Source organism: Gymnoscopelus braueri (assembly GCF_963280865.1).
Source record: "Gymnoscopelus braueri genome assembly, chromosome: 5".
NCBI classification, from domain to species: Eukaryota; Metazoa; Chordata; class Actinopteri; order Myctophiformes; family Myctophidae; genus Gymnoscopelus; species Gymnoscopelus braueri.
This window is the reverse complement of record NC_137606.1, coordinates 9,589,262-9,611,791: the sequence shown is the minus strand read 5'-3', so window position 1 is coordinate 9,611,791 and position 22,530 is coordinate 9,589,262. Positions and strand designations below refer to the sequence as shown.

The 22,530-nt window shown below is 41.2% G+C and overlaps 2 protein-coding genes across 8 annotated transcripts in view; one reads left to right on the top strand and one right to left on the bottom strand.

Annotated features, from left to right (window-relative positions):
• LOC308085066 (glycerophosphodiester phosphodiesterase domain-containing protein 5-like) overlaps positions 1-22,530 on the bottom strand; it is a 116,254-nt gene that overhangs the window by 20,899 nt on the left and 72,825 nt on the right. For all 7 annotated transcript variants that reach the window (XM_080428107.1, XM_080428106.1, XM_080428105.1 and 4 more), the window contains exons 4-9: positions 15,523-15,616; positions 14,918-14,977; positions 13,888-13,986; positions 10,826-10,919; positions 7,495-7,640; positions 2,873-2,955 (exon numbers count right to left, since the gene is read on the bottom strand). In XM_080428107.1, coding sequence (XP_080284233.1) covers positions 2,873-2,955; positions 7,495-7,640; positions 10,826-10,919; positions 13,888-13,986; positions 14,918-14,977; positions 15,523-15,616 — 576 coding nt within the window. The remainder of the gene's footprint in view (positions 1-2,872; positions 2,956-7,494; positions 7,641-10,825; positions 10,920-13,887; positions 13,987-14,917; positions 14,978-15,522; positions 15,617-22,530) is intronic.
• Positions 1-22,530, top strand: part of med17 (mediator complex subunit 17) — a 167,454-nt gene that overhangs the window by 122,398 nt on the left and 22,526 nt on the right. The window lies entirely within an intron of this gene.

The following is a 22,530-nucleotide window of genomic DNA, read 5'->3' as shown; positions in this document are numbered from 1 at the left end:
ATTCATTGTAAAAGAAAAGTGCTTAGGAGCCGAGATATAGCCTTTTTCAGTAAGAAGTTAAACAAAGAGTGAATGGAGCAGAATATTTTCAAATCATGATATCTTGGGTTCTGAATTATTAAATTTTTTTGACGTCTTAGACGTCCAGTGGCACAGGGCTTATGTTAACGGACGTCTTAGACATCCAGTGGCACTGAATGAGTTAAGACCGAGAACGCATCTGTGTGTAAGTTTTTTTTATTTCTTTGGGCTATTAAAAAATAGCAGATATACAAGCTTGTTTTTTGTTTGTGCAAATCCTTTGAATATATACAATTTTTTAGAGCGAACATTTTTAACTCGAATCTTTGCTTCGGGGGTCTACAAATGTCTTCGAAATCCTACATTTATAAAAAAAAAAACGTATGTTTCTATATCAGTGGTTTTCAAACCTTCTCATGTCAAGGACTCCCAAATGATATGTATTTGGCCGCGGACCCCCATCTCAAAATATTTTGTAATAGGGACCCCCAGAGGTAAAGATTTGAGTCAAAAATGTTCCCTATCTAATATTTGCACAAATTTTCACGACTTAAAGAAAATAGCAGATCTACAAGCTCATAGCGCGGCACTCGGTGCCGCGCTATGAGCTTGTACATCTGCTATTTTCGAATAGCCAAAGACATCACAAAATGACACGAGATGCCTCCCCGGATTGAATGGGTTAACAAAGCCGTTCACTGTTCATGCTAATTGATGATAAAAAAAATCACATGCTCTCATTTCCAGATTGCATTTCTGTTTAGGTAGACAAGCGTCATATCAGTATTCAGTAGAGCATCATTCAACAACGTCTTAACTATAATCCAATGAAATATTGACGACATTCATAATGCAGGCAAATCGTGTGTGGCTGTGCCAATTTTTGTGTCTGTTTGTCATCAGGTCTAATTATTCAGCTCAGTCAGGAGACTGGAGCCCACCTGTCAGCAGCCCTTTATAACCTCACATTCGTCTCCGTTACAGGATGCATGAACGGTGAGTATGAGTACACATGAGCACACACACACACACACACATACACACACACAATTATGTATGGCCTCGATATTTCATTCTAATCTAATGATGGAGTTCCCGTAAGGATTTTGGTTTCCAAATGTGCACACTGAATTTGACATTGGGTGTTATTACAATCGCGCTCACACACACACACACACACACACACACACACACACACACACACACACACACACACGCACGCACGCACGCACGCACGCACGCACGCACGCACACTTTATGTTATTCATCTGTGTTGAAGAGCAACTTGTTCACCTTTAAGGTGACGTGAGGAACAAGTGTAACACAAATGCACACTTTTAGCAGAGGCACCCAGCAAGAGCCACACCCATGTATACAAAACATGCTGCCCGCATACACCCAGTGCACACACCCACACACACATATACACACACATATACACCCAGTGCACACACACACACACACACTTAACCTTTGGGAGGATTTTAAAGGGTCTTGTGAAAATAACACACAAACACACCACAGGCAATATACAGTCAAAACAGCAGTTCATGGACTCTAATCTACTATAACCCAGCCAACCCCCCCCTCCCACATCTCCGCACACAAACAGACTCCAGACCACTCACTAAGCACACCCCACCCTAAATGCACTCTCGCATGCTGCATCAATAGACACACGTGCACACACACACACACACACACACACACACACACACACACACACACACACACACACACACACACACACACACACACACACACACACACACACACACACACACACAACTTCCTCTCTGTCTGTCTGAGTGTCTCTCCATGCTCATCTGGTCGTCTATGCATTATATTGTGGAGTCTTTATTTTCTATTCCTGTGTTTATTCATCCAGGGAGAAGCTGACTGGGCATGGTTGCTGTGTTCATGGCAGCAGCCTGGTTCACACCCATACAGCTGCAGGCAGTTCAGTAGTGGAGTAAAGTAACTAAGTACATTAGTTACTTTACTCAAGTACTATACTTAAGTACAATTTTAAGATATTTTTACTTTACTGGAGTATTTTAAATTTTCACTACAATAATTTAAAAACTTTAGTTACTAGTTACTTAAGATATAAATTATTATATTATAAAACATACATTAACCACTTCAGCCCTATATTATACATAGGCTATTTGAAAATAGCCGATCTACGACGCGTTGTGAGCTTGTAGATCTGCTATTTTCAAACATTTTAGTACTTTTACTTTTGATACTTTAAGTATATTTTGATGCAAATACTTTTGCACGTTTACTCAAGTAACATTTTGAACACAGGCCTTTTACTTGTAACAGAGTATTTTTATATTGTGGTATTGCTACTTTTACTTAAGTAAAGTATGTGAGTACTTCTTCCACCACTGACCATAGTCCTCTACTACTGCCTCCTATGTATTAAACCTCTCGATCCCCAGCATCCCTTTTCTGGGGGGAACCTTCGCCCCAAAATTGCAGATCTACAGATCTATAGATCGTCTCTTTTTGGCCAAGAGATTTGGTGTAAAAAGCGGTCCAAGTACAGATGCAACTCGGGTCCATTTGACCTAGTATACCCTAGAGGGTTTGAGTGGGTTGTTTTCAATAGGGCTTGAATAGTTAAGTGCCTTGCTCAAGGGCATTTGGACATTACAATAGCTACTGAGGAGGAAAGATGATTTCTTATTCACTTTCACAGACTAACATATTTGTCAGCTTGTAAAAGGATAGGAACCGGTTCTCTGTGCCCGCCGTTCTGACCTCTTGGCGATGGAACAATTGAAAACATAAATAATGATGTGGCTGTGTGTGTGTGTGTGTGTGTTTGTATGTGTAGTACCTGATGGCCACATCGGCCTCAAATCCTGTCACGTTCATCTGCACAGCTCGCTGGAAAGACAGGAGAGTGTTCTCTGGAGCAAGCTGGACACACACACACACACACACACACACACACACACACACACACACACACACACACACACACACACACACACACACACACACACACACACACACACACACACACACACACACACACACACACACACACACACATCAAAAGGGTTATTAAGTGATCTTGAATTTGCCACTAGTAATAGTGATACAAGTGATGTGATGCAGGGGAACTGGTTTAAACACATATATACTGTACTGTAACAGAAATATGTCCTTCCTTGTTGGTGATCATGCGAGGAATGGGACTACATCGTTACATTAAGAGAGATTCTTTTTTTTTTGTCGCTGTCGGGATAAAGCTTGCATCTCCATATGTCTTCTTTGTTTTCCTCCCTTAAATTAAATTGCCATATTTTATTTTATTTTATTTACAACAATGTAGTGTAACAATTTATTGTTACAGATATTTTTTTCCATTTCCTGAAAAGCAAGGTTTTTGGACACATCGTTTCCACCTCACACTCACAGTGATCTGCAGTGTCAAGGTTCACAGACCTCAGTAGGCTGCATAAAGTGCCTGCTCTCTAGAGGAACGTGATGAAATTAACCTCATGATATGGCATTACCATATCAATGGATCTTCCACTCTTCCAGTCAAGGTTATTAAATATGAACCAACCAAATATATCAAACCAAGGCCCCTCAGTCCCAAAGCATCCTTTTCCCACGAGGCCCACGTCAATGACAGCAGAGGTGAAAGTGTGGACAGGGAGGGGGTGTAGTGGCATGGCAATCAATGCAATGCTTCTGGGAAATGGAGTCCAGTCATGTGATTTCTCCATTGGGTGCTTGGGGGGTGGGGTGGGGTGGGGGGGCACCGGTACGTCGATCGATCACGTCTGTCAACTAAATGGAAAGAGCCTGTGTGTGTGTGTATGCGTGTGTGTGTGTGTGTGTGTGTGTGTGTGTGTGTGTGTGTGTGTGTGTGTGTGGGGGGGTGTGTGTGTGCGTGTGTGTGTGTGTGTGTGTGAATTCACTCCCAGTTCTTTCCCAATAGTTTACGTAATAATGAGCAGGCATGCACTGCCAAACGCAATTAATCCTTCACACGGTAACATTTATGAATAGAGTAAAATGAAACTGGAAGCCAACTGCTTTATGCGTTGGTAAACAAAGTTATAAATTATAATAAATATAAATTCCTTGAAGAGAAACGAGCAAAAATAAGGCGCACAAGGCTTAACCCATTAAGACCTGGAACGCATCTGTGTCACTATAGATTTCTTTGGCTATTCAAAAATAGCAGATATACAAGCTCATAGCGCGGCACCGAGTGCCTATGAGCTTGTATATCTGCTATTTTTGAAAAATCTTGAAAAACATTTTTTTAAATTTTTTTCAAAAAACTGTTAGGATTTAGAAAACATTTTTAAGAATCGCCTCAAGTCTTAATGGGTTAAGCCACAGGATAACACATATACCCGTGTAAGGCCCTATACGGGGTAGGTATGCTTTCTCTCTACCTAACCTTACTCTTTCTCTCTCACTCCCTGTCTCTGTCTCTCGCTCCTGGGAGAGCGAGTCAGCCAGCGCTACAGGAGAGCGAGCCTGAGCTGAGCCATACGTCAGCCTGCTCGCATCCACAGCCCTCTACTCCCTCTACTCCCTCCCTGGGTTATTTTCATCCCCCGGTCAGCAAGTGTATTAATGGACTAGAACAGCCCTGAGTAGTAAGGAGAAAAATTAATAGAATAAAATATAAAAACACACAGAGGAAAACCCATACGAGGGCAGCATCATTTCTTTTCTTCATATTAGAATGGAGAGGTCCTGTGTACTGTACTGATGCTGTAGCCACTGCACTGTGGCGTTAAGAGTGTCAGGGTTAGCGGTTCTATTCCCTTTGTACCTCAAAGTGGGGTCCGGGGTCTCCCAGGGGTACTTGAGGGGGTTCCAGGGGATCCCCAGCAAACATGTTTACTCACTTTAAAAACCTATATATCTCTGCTGTTCGGCCGGAACCAGCTAAATCCAAAATGGTAATTGTTCAGGAAATGAAAAACAAAATATCAATTTTTCAGAAAATGAAGAAAACCTTATATTTTTAAAACAAAGCAATACTGCCTCATCAAACTTGGTATTGTGACTTTATATATTATCAGATACTTGCATGTGTCATTATATTATCACCACTTTACCCAAATCCAGTGCAAGTGGAGTTAGGAGGTTTTGTCCATCATTGATAAGAACAGCTGGCAATGGATCTCAAAGCTCACAACACATCACAACGCATTGTGAGCTTGGAGATCAGCTATTTATGGTGAGCGCCATCCTCATATACTATAGATCAAGCTGAATTCTGTACTTAAACAACTTTTATTTTAACATGCATTGTAAACAACCATGGATCTAACTGTTACCACTGTTGTTCTTCTACAGTTGAGTGCAACAAACAATTCTGCCTCAATACTCAATCATGTATTTAACAAAAGCGATCATGGCACACCAACAATAAATAAATGGCATATAAATACAAAATACATTCATGAAAAATAGAATCTGTCAAATCTGTAGCCTACTGCACTAACAATAACAACCACAGTTGAATTTACCTATCATATACCTATCATATACCAACATTTTATTATCACACTGTTGTGTGTTGTGTGTTGCGTGTGTGTGGTGGGTGTTTCTTAGTGCTTTAGATTATCATAAAAGCTGTGAAAGTCTTTTGGCATGATCTCCTTGAGCTCTTGGAGATGTTTGAAACAAACTCCTGCACACACTCATTCTCTGTCCATTAACATTTAAAAAGAAAACACGAGCAGATGACCTTTGTGAAGACACCCTTCTCTTTACTGGGGTGACATCTATCAAACCTTGCACATACATTCTCTTCTCTTCCCAGTTTATGTTCTCCCAAAAGCATTGAAAAATCTTCTCCCTGTCTGCCTCATACAGAGCAGAGCTTCTCGAGAGCCTGAGAGGAGGGGGGAGTTGTTTGTTTTTGACGGACAGTTTGAGGGTCCAATGGAGTTAGGAGTTTTCGTCAGAGGCGCTTTTTAATACTTTTCATATGTTATTATTTAAAAAAAAATTACACAGATGTAGAGGGGGTTCAATAGCGTTGATTTATGAAAAAAAAAAAAAAACTGAAAATGGAGTTAGCTGGTCCCGGCTGGACACTGACGATATATATATATACACACACACATCGGCTATTTGAAATTAGCCGATCTAAAAGCTCGATCTGCTGTTTTCAAAAAATCTTGAAAAAAATGGAAAACTTGAATATTTTTTAAACACATTTTAACAACACAACATAATCTCGTACGGGCACACGATATTTCCTGATAGGGGGGCCAAATACATGATTAATTTGGGAGTCCTTGACATGAAAACTTTGGATAACCACCAGGGTAGAAGGTAGTAGCTGCACACTCATAGCTTAAGTGCCAAAAAAGTGTATTAAGGACGAGAGAGGGTTAAAAGGAGCACTACACTAACACTGCCAAGACTAGACGTTGCATTCCTGACAAAGCTTGATGAGCACAGAATGGAATGAGACTGGTTTATGAGCTCCCTTTCCCGCACAGTTCAACGATTACAACATGCCCCAAGCCCTGCCAGAGATAAGCCCCATAGCATCGCTGTCTGGTGAAAACCTTAACCTTGCTTTTCAGAAGAAAGTAACAAAGTATAATGCAGGACTTAAGTGGCTAATGAGACAAATCGATTTAGTCGATTATAAAAAAATATATTAGAACGTTTTTGTGTCGATTCGTTGGTAGCCTATATAAGAACAATTAAACTTGCTTCTGGATTATTTGATTAACCTACATGAGCAAAATTAAGTCTGTTATTGATTCTAAATGCTTCGACGTATTTTCCATTAACTGCCCAGCCGTTGCACTGAACATCATGCATTCATGGTGCTGTAATTCACCTTGGATATTAACTAGTGTTGATTTTGATAGCATATTTTGATTCAGTTTTAGTCATAGTCTACAAGCTCACAACGCGTTGTGAGCTTGTAGATTTGCTATTTTCAGAGTGCAACATCCAAGCGCAACCAAACATAAAATGACTTGTCTTTTAGTTCTACTGGATCTCTTCTCCTCTAGTCCCTCACTAACATTTTAGTCTAGTTTTTATTTGTTGACGAAATTGTCAATATATCTAGTCATAGTTTTAGTCATCGTAGCTTAGTTTTTATTTAGTTTTCTTCAGTGAAAAAAAGGTAGTTTTCGTCATAGTTTAGTCGAAAAAAATCATCACTGATTTTAACGCCCACTCACTGTCATGTCGTCTCTGTCGGGGGGAAACCTCATATGTCCAAAACTGTTACTTTTCAGGATCCGCAAGCGCAAAATGCGTCGCTTCGCGCCGCGTTTTGAGCTTGTAGATCTGCTACTTTTGATGCTTTTGCGTGACGCTGTAAGTATGATCAAGTATGGCGTTAATTTACGGGGGGGAAAAAACACAACAAGCTGGAATATGGAGATAAGAGGTTCATGCTGTGTTTGACACCCTCTTATTGTGTAGGTTGGTCTGCTGACTCACCATGGGAGCTCCCTGGTGTCCGATGACGTCCGGCCGCTCTTTGAGGTCGGTGGGGTCCATGATGCAGGGGGAGCTGATGGACAGAGGGACCATGTAGAGACCTAGCAGCACACTCAGGTACAGCAATAAGAGCATCACCTGAAACTCTGGAGAGAGAACAGACCACGTGTTTGAAAATGAGGGTCGGAGACAGGAAAATATTACATCAACTAATAAAAAATGCCATCGAAGTGCTTCTTTTTATATATATTTTGTTATTCAGAAATGTGGAACACATCATTTTACATCTCACTGTAATGGTATCACAAATAACATCTTCCTGTTTTTTTTTTTTTTTACAAAACAAAACAACACACATTATATGGTAGATGATGCTGCATTATTGGTCGTGAAAATGAGGTTGTTGGCAATTCTTTTTCTTCTTTTTCTCTTTTTATATTTTGTGCTCTCACATATAATGTACATGTATATTTGTATACTATTGTTGTTTGTGGGTGTTTTCTTTCTGAGATTTTTTTTACTGATTTCTTTGAATATTCATTTTCTTCCATGTTTATTTGTATATTTGTTTGTTCTGCTAAAAGCGAACAACTCAAATAAAGTTTTGAACCTAAAAAACAAAAATAGCAGATATACAAGCTCATAGCGCGGCCATGCCACGCTATGAGCTTGTAGATCTGCTATTTTTGAATAGCCAAAGACATCTAAAAATGACAGAGATGCGTCCCCGGATTGAATGGTGTTAACATTGGGACATACTGTTTACTTTCCATTTTAGAAGACGTCAATTGTGTGTTTACGGGGCTCCCAGGTTGTTTGTGGTCACACAGAATGGTAAAGCACTGACCTCAGAGGTAAGGGATTACATTACGCACCGTCCCCTCCCCCCACTTCAGTGTGTACGTGTGTGTGAAGATGGAGCTTTTGGTGTGCATGCACTCTCTCACACACACACACACACACACACACACACACACACGCGCACACAGGAGAGGGTATGCGTTTCAAGGTCATAGGGCTAGGTTGAATGTGTCAGGACAACTCCTATTACAAACAGGAGACTGAAAGCGCACGCAAACACAGTGCACGCACACACACATTCATACACATTCTGTATAAACAAAAATAACCATACATACTGACAGGCAAACACACATATGCACACCCATTTACATACACAGTGGACACATACACAGTACACACACACACACACACACACACACACACCCCCACACACACACACACACACACACACACACACACACACACACACACACACACACACACACACACACACACACACACACACACACACACACACACACACACACACACACACACACACACACACACACACACACACAGACGCTGAGCAGAGAGAAACACAGCCAAGACCCCTTTTCACCTTGGCAAGCCTCCTTTGTAGCACAGCCTTCTGTTACAGATATGATGAGCAGCATTCCTTGTGGGAGATCGTAAATTCCTATCAACATACTTGTGCTCAATACAAGGAGACTGGAGAACACAAGGAGATATACTGCAGTATGTGTAACCGATGGGAGCAGATTTCTCTAGTCTGACTGAAACCCAATGAATTTAAGGCATTATTTCTCATCAAATCTCCCCCCACTCCTCGAACGACAGAAAGAAACCGTCCACGGTTGCCTCGTTTTGATTATGGCGTTACTGCTAGATTGCATGTACTGTCTACAGCACAGAGGACAATAAACCTCTATGCTGTTCCATCTAATTCTGAACTTTGAGGCACAAAGTACCTCAAACGTTACAAACGTACGGACTAGCACAGTATGGGCATAAAAATTATTCCACACAAAATGTTTTATTTTACTTTATTATTACTTTGAACGGGTAGATTATGAATCAATAATTTTGTTTTATATATCGATTAAATGTGACGACTGTTGCACCCCATTTCTTTCGAGCATAGTTCATTGGCAGTGGTGTAAAGTAACTAAGTACATTTACTCAATTACTGTACTTGAGTCAAATGTTACGGTATTTTTTTCTTTACTGGAGTATTTCCAATTTTCAGTACTTTTACTTCTACTCCACTACATCTCAGAGGCAAATATTGTACTCCACTACAATTATTTGAAAAATGTAGTTACTAGTTACTTTGCAGATCTAAATTATTACATTATAAAACATACATTAACGACTTCAGCTCTATTTTATACATAGGCTATTAGAAAATATCCGATCTACAAGCTCACAACGCGTCGCGATGCGACGCGTTGTGAGCCTGTAGATCAGCTATTTTCAAATATTTGAGTACTTTTACTTTTGGTACTTCAAGTACATTCTGATACCAATACTTTTGTACTTTTGCTCAAGTCAATTTAGAATTGCAGACTTTTACATGTAACAAGAGTATTTCTACAATGCAATATTGATACTTTTACGTAAGTAAGAAATGCAAGTACTTTTTCCACCACTTGTTCATTGGAGACTCATTGTTACACAGTACTATATATCAGCAGCATAGAGCACTAAAGGTCAGGTGCTCTGGCCTCTGTGGGGAGAGAGAAAGCACCCATAGCGGGGGAACTGTCCGCAAACACGTCACGGGACACCATTGGAATGTTCACTATCTCCGTCAGCCTGGTGGAGGTCCTACTCTTTATGTACACTATGTTAATCATTCACCGCCCTGGCCCACCCTCCTCGCTGTGTGTGTGTGTCTGGACCGTTGAGGTGGACCGTTCGATATTCAGACAGGACTCTCTCTCTCTCTGTGTGTTTGTGTGTGTGTGTGTGTAAAGTAACTAAGTACATTTACTAAAGTACTGTACTTAAGTACACTTTTGAGGATTTTTTACTTTACTGGAGTATTTCCAATTTTCAATACTTCAATACTACAAGCTCACAATGCGTCGTGATGCGACGCATTGTGAGCTTGTACTGTAGATCAGCAATTTTCAAAAGATCTTTACACATTTTGAACTTGTGAAATGGGACTTTCTGCATAATGAGTACTTTCACTTTTGGTACTTTAAGTATATTTTGATGCCAATACTTTTGCACTTTTACTCAAGTACATTTTGAATACCGGACTTTTACTTGTAACAGAGTATTTCTCCACTGCAGTATTGGTACTTTTACTTAAGTACAACATTTTTCCACCACTGTGTACGCTGAATGCACTGGATTGTGTGACGGACAGCAAATAAACGCAGACAAGACTGTCTTATATTCTGTGTGTGTGTGTGTGTGTGTGTGTGTGTGTGTGTGTGTGTGTGTGTGTGTGTGTGTGTGAATATTTAGCTCAGTGTGTTGTTGAGTTAAACAGGAAACAAAGGGGGGAACTTACTCGTCTTCTCTGCACGGGCTACCTGCCCAGCCACGATCCAAGACAGTGCTGTGACTGCAGCTAGGGCCCCTATTTGGAGAAAAGGTCCTGTGGCCTTCAGAGAGAGAGAGAGAGAGGGAAAGAGAGATAGAGAGGGAGAGAGAGAGTCTGTGAGAGAAATCCAAAAGATAGAATAGGGCAGGGGTTCTCAAACATTTTAATTTGGGGACCCCCCAGTTTGGTGTGCATTAAGCCACGGACGCCATAACTCAGAGAGTGTGCAAATGTACGAATGGAACCACATGGACCCGTCACTCAATCAATCTCTCCGAGTCTCCACGTAAGTATCAATCATTTAGATAGGGGACCCCCTGGAACCCCCCCTCAAGGATCCCCGGACCCCACTTTGAGAACCACAGGAATAGGGCATTCAGACAGATAAAGGAACCAAAGGAACAAGGACAGAGATGGCGAGAGGCTAAAAATAGGCACAAGAGCATGCAATATGCTCTACTGTGTGCCACGCCCATTTTAGCCAAAGTAGACACACCTCACACAATGATCAGTTTGAACATTTATGGGGTGTAATTATGTTATCATAAAATAAATAAAATAAGCTCTACATTCCGATAGTAATCATTGCTATAGTTAGTGTTTGTTCAGTAAAAGCAGTTCCCAGAAAGACAATTTATCAGCTATTATAGTGTCACAGTTCACATTTTGTCTGCTCAACGTTTTGTCTCATTACTTTACTTTATTACACTTATTTATCCTGCATCTTCTCTCTCCTGATTGGATACAATTGGTAACCCGACCAGAACATGTATTTTCTGTTTACTAAAGAGATGGAGAGACTGAGAGACCCCTGTTACTGACCAAACACTATTGCAAAGATTACTATTGGAATATAGAGCTATTTAACAATTATTACACTTTAACATGGTACAGTACATGCTGGTAATTAAGATAACAGTGCTCTTGAGATAATTAGAGGAACATAAAAGGTAAATACATCAAATGCATGAAACATTTTAAGAGACACTTTAACGGTCTATAATTCTAGCAATCTGTAAATGTCTGTATATTTATGATCTATTACAGAAACGTATTGATTGTATTGTAAAGGGATACCGTTCTTAAACATGTGAATGGGGTTAATGCATCATACTGATGCTGGTATATGATAACCGGCTCATACCAGACTAAAATAGAGTTTCTGTTTTGGAAAATATCCACAATACCAAAATCGGACACCAAGCTTCATCAAAAGCCACGGTTAACACAGCAGAAATCAATGCAAAGTGACCTGGATATCCCAAGAGTGGACAATCTCTCAAAATGTATGATGCAAATCTATATTAAGAGTTCTATACAAACATAGAATGTGTCCATTTAGGATATGTAACCCATTTAGACCCCAGGCCAATTCTAAAAATGCCTCCAATATCCTGACCTAAGTTTTCTTAAAGTTTCTATTCAAAAATAGAATAAAAAGTAATGTTGCTATATACTGTATCAACAACAACACAAACAGAGGTGTTCCTGGCTTGAAATATAATATAATAATGTATGGGTGTTCCAGGTATAAATGAGAATTTCCTTCTAGACCAAATCTCTTGAGCGAAAATAGCTGATGTACAAGCTCACATCGCGTTCATTGTGAGCTTGTAAGATCTGCTATTTTCACAGAATGTTCACTCCCTGAATAGGGACATTAGGGTTCAATTGGTTATGCTCTCTTTATTTAACAGCCTGTAAACAAGTTATTATATAAAGTGAGACAACCTATTCCAGGGCGGGGGGGGGGGGTTGGGGTGCGTCCGGCGATTTCCCACCCGATCTCGGTAACTTCTATGTTACGCCCCCTTCTGTGACGCACGTGGAACTGCTTCACCCCTTCCACATCCAGGATAATCTCTCAAGAACAGATTCTGCTCTGCGTTGGAATCTGTCGTGAAGGTTCGTCATAACGTGTACACACTGTGTGGGCGTGGGCGTGCCTTCAGATCAGGAAGCAGGCCGCGCTTTACCCAATCAAATGTAGTGGGCGGGATTCACGTGTCCATCGATCATTCCCCCCTCGAAACAAACCGAAACTAATTTAACAATAGCGTCCGCGGAGCAGACAAAACCACGGAAAGATATTCACATTTTAACTTACTCTTTCATCATAGAAACAAGTGGGCTTATAACCAAAACGATCCATGTTCTCTGGGAGAAGTGGTGTTAGTGTTCCGTGTATAAATATTGTTAGTGGGAATGAAAACATAGTCGCACCAACCGGAAGTGATGCGCTGAAGGCATAACACAAACACCGGTTTCCTTGTGCTCTGGTGCTACGTTTTCTTCCGCCCAGAGCCAACAGACATAGAACAAACAGCAGAGGGCGCTGTTTTTCATTTTCAGTTGGCGATGGGTTCCCAGATTGCATCCAGGAGGACAGCTCTGTGGTGGAAAATAATTCTCGGCGCTGGCATTGGCTTGGGGGGGGGGTGTGGGGATTTACGATCCTGTCCCTATCGGTACAAAACTCGAACAGCGCTGAGTCGGTTCTGGCGAACTTCGCAACGTTCGGCACGGCAACTCGCTCGCCTAGCGGCTCACTAGGTGGTGCCTCTCGTTGTTCAAGTCCGCCAGAAAAGTTTTTTTGGACAACTACTTCCTAACTTAATATTAGGGGCTGTAGTCTGTTTTCACCAAACAACGTGGACAAACGGACCGAGTGGTCCACCTTGCCGGGGGCGACAAAAACTTTGCCTAAACTGCTAACATTAATCCTAACAAAATTATTATTGTATGAAAAATAAACAGTGCGATGAGAAGGATTCGAGCATGTGGCGCAGGGATTGACAGGCTAACGCTTAGCGTCTGGTATTTTAGGGGCTTTGGGGAGTTATTTAAAGTGGTTCGCCCATGTGAGAGGCTGTTCCGTGTGCGTCACAGAAGGGGGCGTCACCGATTGCTACTGAGACCGGGTGGGATAACGCTGCACTGCAGGCGTTTGGGGTCAGTTGATATGCTGTAGTTTTACTGGCACAAGCCTGTTCCATAGTGGTGCTTCCTTCTCTGTGTTATGTGTTTACCTGCAGGGATATGGGGACGATGTCCCACTCCTCCCCCCACGTCTGGCTGACAGAGATGACTCCGGCCACGGTGGTGAAGAGTGCGCCCACAACACCTATCTGTGTACATACAGAGAGACAGAGACAATAAAACACCCATGCACGGCTGTGTGCGCACACACACACACACACACACACACACACACACACTCTGACATATTACACAGGCCTGCATTTGCACACAGCACACACACACACACACACACACACATATTACACAGGCCTGCATGCGTACACAGCACACACACACAACACACACACACACTCTCTGACATATTACACAGGCCTGCATGCGAACACAGCACACACACACACACACACACACTCTCTCTGACATATTACACAGGCCTGCATGCGAACACAGCACACACACACACACACACACACACACACACAGCGTTTAACATACAAACACACATTCACAGAACCCCCCCCCTTCATGGCATGGCTGAACAACAGCATCACAGAACGCGTCATTTACTGGAGCCTTCACCACTCCCCTGGGTCCACATGAACTGAACCAAGCGCTCAGAGTTCACAAGTTCACTCGCTTGCGAGTAAAAACACACAAAATTGTACCCACACCCCCCCACACACATACAGGCATGCAGGCACGCACACAGAGGTAAGAATGTAGACACCAAGGTTAAATATTTTTTGCATTTGTGACTTTTGAGCTTTATTTAATTTTGAGGTTTTCAATTTGAGTTGAGTTTTGATTCGTTTTTAAAGCGGATTTATTAGTTTAGGTTTGGGTCAGAAAAATAACAAAAATAGCATTTTCTCTATGATTTTAGTTATATAACCTTGGTAGACACGAACCCTCCCAACACAAGTGCACACGCACGCACACACACACACACGCGCGCACGCACGCACGCACGCACGCACGCACGCACGCACGCACGCACGCACGCACGCACGCACGCACGCACGCACGCACGCACGCACGCACGCACGCACGCACGCACGCACGCACGCACGCACCTACCTTGTGGAGCCAGTGTAGGTTCAACTGTTGTCCAGCTGCTACGTGACAAAGTGCTAAAATCTGAAATACACATGCAAGAACACACAGAACATTGTTTGAATATACAGTACATTCTCAAAACCTGCTGTGAAAATCACAACCAGAGAGACCATTTCCAATGTGTGCGCACACGCACAGCGCACACATATTTCACACAATTATTACATAAACGTCTAATCGCAATTATTTGAGATAATCACAATTATTTTTGCGTAATCGTCATAATTGAAATTTTGTCCCACATTTTCAAATAATATCTGAAAATGTGTAATATGTTTTAATATTATTAGAATAGCAGATCTACAAGCTTACAACGCGCGTAAGGTGGTAGATCTACGATTTCTGCTATTTTTACATTCATAAAACTATTAAATATGTCAATAATTTCTTTGCATATTTCAGTTATTTGTCATATCGGCCCTGTGCAATTGTTGTAATGTTCAACGCCAAACACATAATTACATCCTTAATCGCAATGATTTGAGTGACAATTAATCGTCACACCTTTGTTTGGTGTGGTGTTTGTAGCACCTTGTGGGTGAATATGTTGATGAGAAGGTACTAACCATTAAGAATGCTATGTAGGTGAAGCCAGCGGCGGTGGTGGCCAGGATGGGGACGGTGCCGTCGCTCCACTGCCCCGAGCGACTGTACAGGACCCTGAGAGGAGAGGAGAGGAGAGGAGAGGAGAGGAGAGAGGCTTTCAATATTCAACCCCACTTCCTGTTTAACTCCCAGAGTAAAGCCCAGACTGCCAGCGATTTTTTGATTTTCTTACCTTTTAGTCACAGAATATTTATCTCCAGTATGATCGATCCCCTGATGGTTGCTAATCACGGAGGGTTTCACGGTGTTTCCGCGAAAAGAAAATAAATATGTCATTGCGACCTCCCGTTCGCTTGTCATACGCCGTTGAAAGCATGTACACATGTACACATGATACAGCATGTCTCGCCAAAAATACAGGAGCCGAGATACAGAATATTTCCCAAATACTTTAAACAGGAAGTGAATGGAGCGGTAAATCTTTGGATCACGTTATCTCCTGGTTCTGTGTGCGAAGAAAGAAAAAAAAGGTAAAGCTTGTCAGATCTTTCTGAACTTAACTGTCTGGAACATAAAGCATCTGATTCCCTGTCAGACTGCCAAGTGCCAACTATCTCCCTTCAGCTTAATGCTTCATCGTCGCAATTAAAGCTGAGCAGACGAATACAAAGCCGGGAGCTTTGGTTGTCACAGAGACCGGTGTTAGAGACCGAAGAGATGGTCAGGCCAAGGAGATTATGTCATAGTAGTTATGGTAATGAACAGGTGGCGAAACATTGATGTCTCTCTCTTGTGAACGAACAGTGTTGCCTCATTAATTTACAGGGAGCACACAATACAAACCTCTGTTAATTTAACAGAGAGTGAAAATTGACCAAAGTAGCCTAAGGGTCCATACTCATACAGTGTAAACATTTACCTTTTTTACACTCTCCCGAGTGAAATGAACACTGACGACTTTACTGTGCAGGAAGACACGGGGATGATCAGGTCACTTTCTGGCCAGTAGCCATAGTCTATGGCGTAGGCAGGCTATCGAAGATCCCTCCCTACCGATAAGTCTGGGCAAATCTAAATTCAATAGTTGCGAGAACAGACGCCAAAAGAAAAAACATGCCAACTTATAAGAGAATACTAGGCCTGTACCCGACTAAGGATTTGTTTAGTCGACTCTAATTGGCGACTAATTGCCAATAGTCGACAAAAAAATGTTTCCGGCCAAAATAAATTTTATTTCAAAGGGCCAAGTCTACACAGTTTGTTTTGTCTCCAGCAGAGTTTCTAGTGTCTCTATCTCTCTCTGGAAGAGGTTGCACATGAACTCTGCAGCCGCACTGAGGCGCTCCAACACAAACACAATACCAATACAAAGACGAGGAATAAGAAGAATAAAGTGGAAGTTACGTGTGGTTGCAGGTGTAGACTTGGCCAAAAAACAATTTAAAATTTTTTTTCCGACTAGAGTCGACTAAGAGACACTTAGTCGACTCGGACCCCCCGCGACTAACCAGTCGACTAGTCGACTTAGTCGAGGTCAGGCCTAGAGAATACCTCATATCCCGCTCCCAATATGAAGGAACGCCCTATAGTCTTAGCATTGGTACTCTCTCTCTCTGGTAATCTCTGAATTCTTTGAGATTGCCAGATGCCAAAGCCTCGGTGGGATCACTCAGTGCCGACTGAGATTTACTGCAGAGGAAACTAACTCCTGCAAAACACCAGGGTCACATAGAGAAGACAGGAAGGTTAGGGAAAGGGTTAGGGAAACTAACTCCTGCAGAACACCAGGGTCACATAGAGAAGACAGGAAGGTTAGGGAAAGGGTTAGGGAAACTAACTCCTGCAGAACACCAGGGTCACATAGAGAAGACAGGAAGGTTAGGGAAAGGGTTAGGGAAACTAACTCCTGCAGAACACCAGGGTCACATAGAGAAGACAGGAAGGTTAGGGAAAGGGTTAGGGAAACTAACTCCTGCAGAACACCAGGGTCACATAGAGAAGACAGGAAGGTTAGAAAAGGCTTATAGAAACTCACTGCTGCAGAACACCGGAGTCACATAAAGAATGGAGAGGAATGAAACGCAACTACCGATAGAAAATTAATAGAAAAGAGAGAGAGAGAGAGAGAGAGAGACTGGGGGGCAGAGGGACAGGAGTAAACGGTGTAATTTTATAGAGAAAGAAAATTGGTGGACGGAACAACGGGAGAGGCAAAAAAAGAGGGAAAGAGGAAGGAGAGCCAACAAAACAAGGAGGGCAAGGAGGAGGAAATGGGTGACACTGAGCATGGTGTGCTGACAGCAGGAGATGGGGTGATAGGAGAGAGAGAGAGAGAGAGAGAGAGAGAGAGAGAGAGAGAGAGAGAGAGAATGACCTTGAGGGATGTGTGTGTACAGTATGTGTATGTATGTATGTACAGGATTTGTATATATGTGTGTGTGTGTGTGTGTGTGTGTGTGTGTGTGTGTGTGTGTGTGTGTGTGTGTGTGTGTGTGTGTGTGTGTGTGTGTGTGTGTGTGTGTGTGTGTATATACTGCATATTACACTGTCTTTCTCTGTCAGCCCCAGTCCCCCTGTCTTCATAATGTAAGAGTTTCATTCCATAAAGCTGTACTGTTACAAAAATCTGAAAATGTTCTAATCTTTAAAAAAATATAGCAGATCTACAAGCTCACTAAGTGTCACATCACGACACGGTGTGTATGAGTTTGTAGATCTACCGGCATGTGACACTGTTGGTACAACGGAATATAAATAATCCTCAAGTGGCTAATAATTGCAGACACCAGGTATCCTTTTAATTTTTAATTACCAGATACTATACAAGTTCATAGCGTGGCCACGGTTGAACTTGTAGATCTGCTATTTTTGAAACATCTTGAAAATCTGTGCAAATCTTTGAATATATATTTTTTAAAGCGAACATTTTTAACTCAAATCTTTGCTTCTGGGGATTTTTCTAAAATAGCAGATCTACAAGCTCATAATATCTGCTATTTTTGAATAGCCAAAGAAATCTAAAATGACTGAGATGCGTTACCGGATAGAATGGGCTAAATGTTCATATTTTAGAAAGTAAAAGAGTAACAAAAAATCAAATACTTTCTTTCAGGATCTGACAAACAGTGTTTTTGTTCCCTAAAGAGACTGGCCAAGTTATCTATAAACTGTCAAAGTGTCCAGGCTCTACATTTCTGTCTGCCAAAGCCACTGTCAAGAACTAACTATAGCCAACACAGTGTGGGCTGAACATGACTGACACGCTGATGAAAGATAGAAATGATTACAAAAAGAAACATTTTCCACAGTACCGGTAGGTGATGTCTACCAACTATATCGTTGCTGTCGGGCAGAAACCTCTTATCTCCATATTTAAACTTTTTGTGTTTTTTTCGTAAATTAATGCCCTACTTGATCATACTACAATGTCACACAAAAGCATCAAAAGTAGCAGATCCACAAGCTCGAAACGCGGCTCGAAACGCTTGTGGATCTGCTACTTTTGATGCTTTTGAATTTGAATCCTGAAAAAGTAAAAGTTTTGGACATACATGAGGTTTCCACCCTGACAGAAACAATATAATTGTGATGTACCTGGTTTGAGAGCAGCTCTCCGCCTCGCATCCCCTGTTTTACATAAAACTAAAAACTGTGGACACGTTTAAAAGGTTGAATCATTCCAGGAATAAGAAAAAACCTACAGTATGCCTCTCAAATTATTAGTCTGAGATGTTTGTAGTGTAATATGTTCTATACATTAGCTCTTTCCTCTAGCTACACAGTCAAATCCTCAGTGTTAAAGGGATAGTTCCCAAATACCCCCCCACATCTTTTTTTCTTTCGATTAGTCACCCCATGGAGACTTGAATTCATGGATTCTTTTTTGTTTTTGTCGCATTCCTAAGCCAATAATTTGATGACCAGCGGACCGGTAAGCAGCGGTTCTGGTAGGAGATACAAAGGAGACTCTTTGCATCAAATTATTGGCTTAGGAATGCGACAAAAACAAATACATATCCATGAATTCAAGTCTCCATGGGGTGACTAATCGACAGAAAAATGCCATTTTGGGGGTGAACTATATCTTTAATTTATCCATTTGTATCTCAGAGTGTACAAATGTATATTCACGCGCAGGACCTTACTCTATAGCTATCAAGCCATCTTGTTCTGAAAATGATAAGCGTGTCCATGTTGGCTCGTAGAGTTGTCCTTGAAGAAGGACAGTGCGAGTCTGTGAGATTAATGCAATGATGAATTAATGATGAATTCTGAGTAATGAAATCATCATTATGAATAATAATAATAAATAATATATTTTCCCCTCTAGGATATCCACAGTATAAATTGGCCCCCAAAAAATAAATGACTCAAATGAGACAAATCTTTGTGTGATCCAGGTCACAAAATATGTTTTATGTCTGTTAGTTATAATTCATCTTTAAGTGAGGACCACAATAGAAATACGTTTCTAAAACGGTGTTATCCTCAATTATTTTCGTATTATGAATCGCTATTGGATGTTCATTTGTTGTAATTATAAAACAAAACATGACTAAAGTAGTCTCACGTTGCCAGTCGATCGAGAGATCTCCTCCTACCAATATGTCTGGGGAAATCTAAATCCAATGTAATTGCTAGAACTGCAGCAAGAACGGCTGCTAATAAACCTGCACTGACTTCTTTGAAAACAACTCGTATCGCCAATATGAAGGACTGCCCAGTCTTAACACTGGTTTTGAAATACAGTCATTTTTTTATCTCTAATTGTTTCCACCCAGTTTTGGCAACAAAAGCTAGGAGATAGTCCTCTTTTGAGCAAAGCATTTAGAGACTGACTTGTAAGTCTAGACTGAAGTTGACAGCTTTCGTCTGAACTCACCTGGTCATGTTATTGTACAGAAAGACAAGGTGTCAGGGCCCACCACATGGAGACTTGAATTCATGGAGACTTTTTTGTTTTTGTCGCATTCCTAAGCCAATAATTTGATGACGGTTGGCATCTCCGGTAGGAGACTCAAAGAGTCTCCTCCTTTGAGTCTCCTACCGGAGACATTAGCATCTTTCCACCGGTAATCAAATGATCGGCTTAGGAATACGACTACAACTAAAAAATCTCCATGAATTCAAGGCTTCATGGGGTGTGTACTCTATAGAAATTACATATTTTCTTCTATCCATATTTTATACTTTGGTTATTCAATAATAGCAGATATACAAGTTCATATACAAGTAAGACATGCAAACGCGGGAAGCGAATGCAAACACAAAAAAAAAAATGAAAAAAATGTATTAAAGAAAAAGTAACCAATAATTTTTTTTTTTTAAATGCAAAACAATTCTGCGTTAAAAGGAGCATCTTAGAAAAAAACAAATTCACAAAAGAAAAACTTTGAATGTTTTTGAACAATTCAACAAAGTGTTTGAAGTGCCTGTTTCACCCACTTCCGGGGGGCGGAGCCAAAATCCGAGCCAGAAGTATTCGTTCGTAGACCCCCACTTAGGGGGTGTAGAAAAAGTTTCGGAGCGATTCAGGCACTTTTCATTTAACATAGGGTTTCAATGGGGAGTTGACAGGTGTGTTCAGTTTTCAAAGACCTTTCATTTGATGTATGGTACGTCTATATTGGACATTTACTTGGCTGCACAGCACACAGGCAGTGCACACAATAGTGCACACAGAGACGCAGAGAGACACACAAGCCGAGCACGGTTTCATAGTAAGCTCCACTTGCGCGGAGGCGCGCCATCCTTCCGCTGCGTTCGCAAACATTTGTGCAAATCTTTGAACATACATGTTTTTAAGCGAACATTTGTAACTCAAATCTTTGCTTCTGGGGGGTCCCTGGAACAAAATATTTTGGGATGGGGGGGTCTGCGGCCAAATACAAAAAAGTTTGAGCACCACTGAATAGTTTTTCAGAAAACTGTTAGGATTCAGAAGACGTTTTGTAGAATGGGTCTCAGGCCTAAATGGGTTAAGATAGATGTATTACTGAATAACCCATTGTGGTTATTATTGGGTTGCGTGACACACAAGCCCCCATAAGTAACATCTGGGTGATGCTGGCCAAGGCATGTGTTTTATGTAACAGTGTGTGGGTTGTAATCTGCTGAGGGCTAGACTGGTCACAGTCAGATTAAGGTGGCGGAAGGATTATCCAGTGAGGGGTGAGGAAACACGACACATGCAGACAAACACAGGAAAATATGTTATGGCTACAGAGCCCGTGTATTTGCAGCTGAAACAATATCGTGGGGACAAAATGATAGATATAACAAAAACATGGTTTATGACATATCAAAAGGTGCAACAGGACCGGCAAACTATGATAAATAAGGAGGAGAGAATGGCAGCATTATGATGGAAAAAGAACAGAAAAAATATTAAAGGAGTAGTTCACCCAAACAATTGCCTATTTTCTATCAATTACACACCCCATGAAGCCTTGAATTCATGGAGATTTATTTGTTTTTGTCGCATTCCTGATTTGATGACAATAATACAGATGCTAATGCATCCCGTAGGAGACACAAAGGAGAATCTTTGTGTCTCCTACCGCAGAGACCGCCGGTCATCAAATTATTGGCTTAGGAATGTGATAAAAACAAAGATTTTCTATCAACCCATGAAGCATTGAATTCATGGCGATTTCAAAATCGCCATGAATTCAATGATTCATGGGTTGAGTAATTGATAGAAAATAAGTAATTTTTTGGGTGAACTACTCCTTTAACATGAAGAAAAATGTGACAAAACATTACAAAGTTAGGTGTATAGAGGGTCGGAAAGATTATGTTTTTACGGGCAAATAGTTTGAAGCGTACATTGAATGTCGTTTTAGATGTTTAACCACTTTAACCATTATCTTATACTTTGGCTATTCAAAAATAGCAGATATACAAGCTCATCTGCTATTTTTTTGTTTGTTGTAAAAGCGGATATTTGTAACTCAAATCTTTGCTTCTGGGGATTCTACAAATATCTTCTAAATCCTAACAGTTTTTTGAAAACTTGTTATATAGCA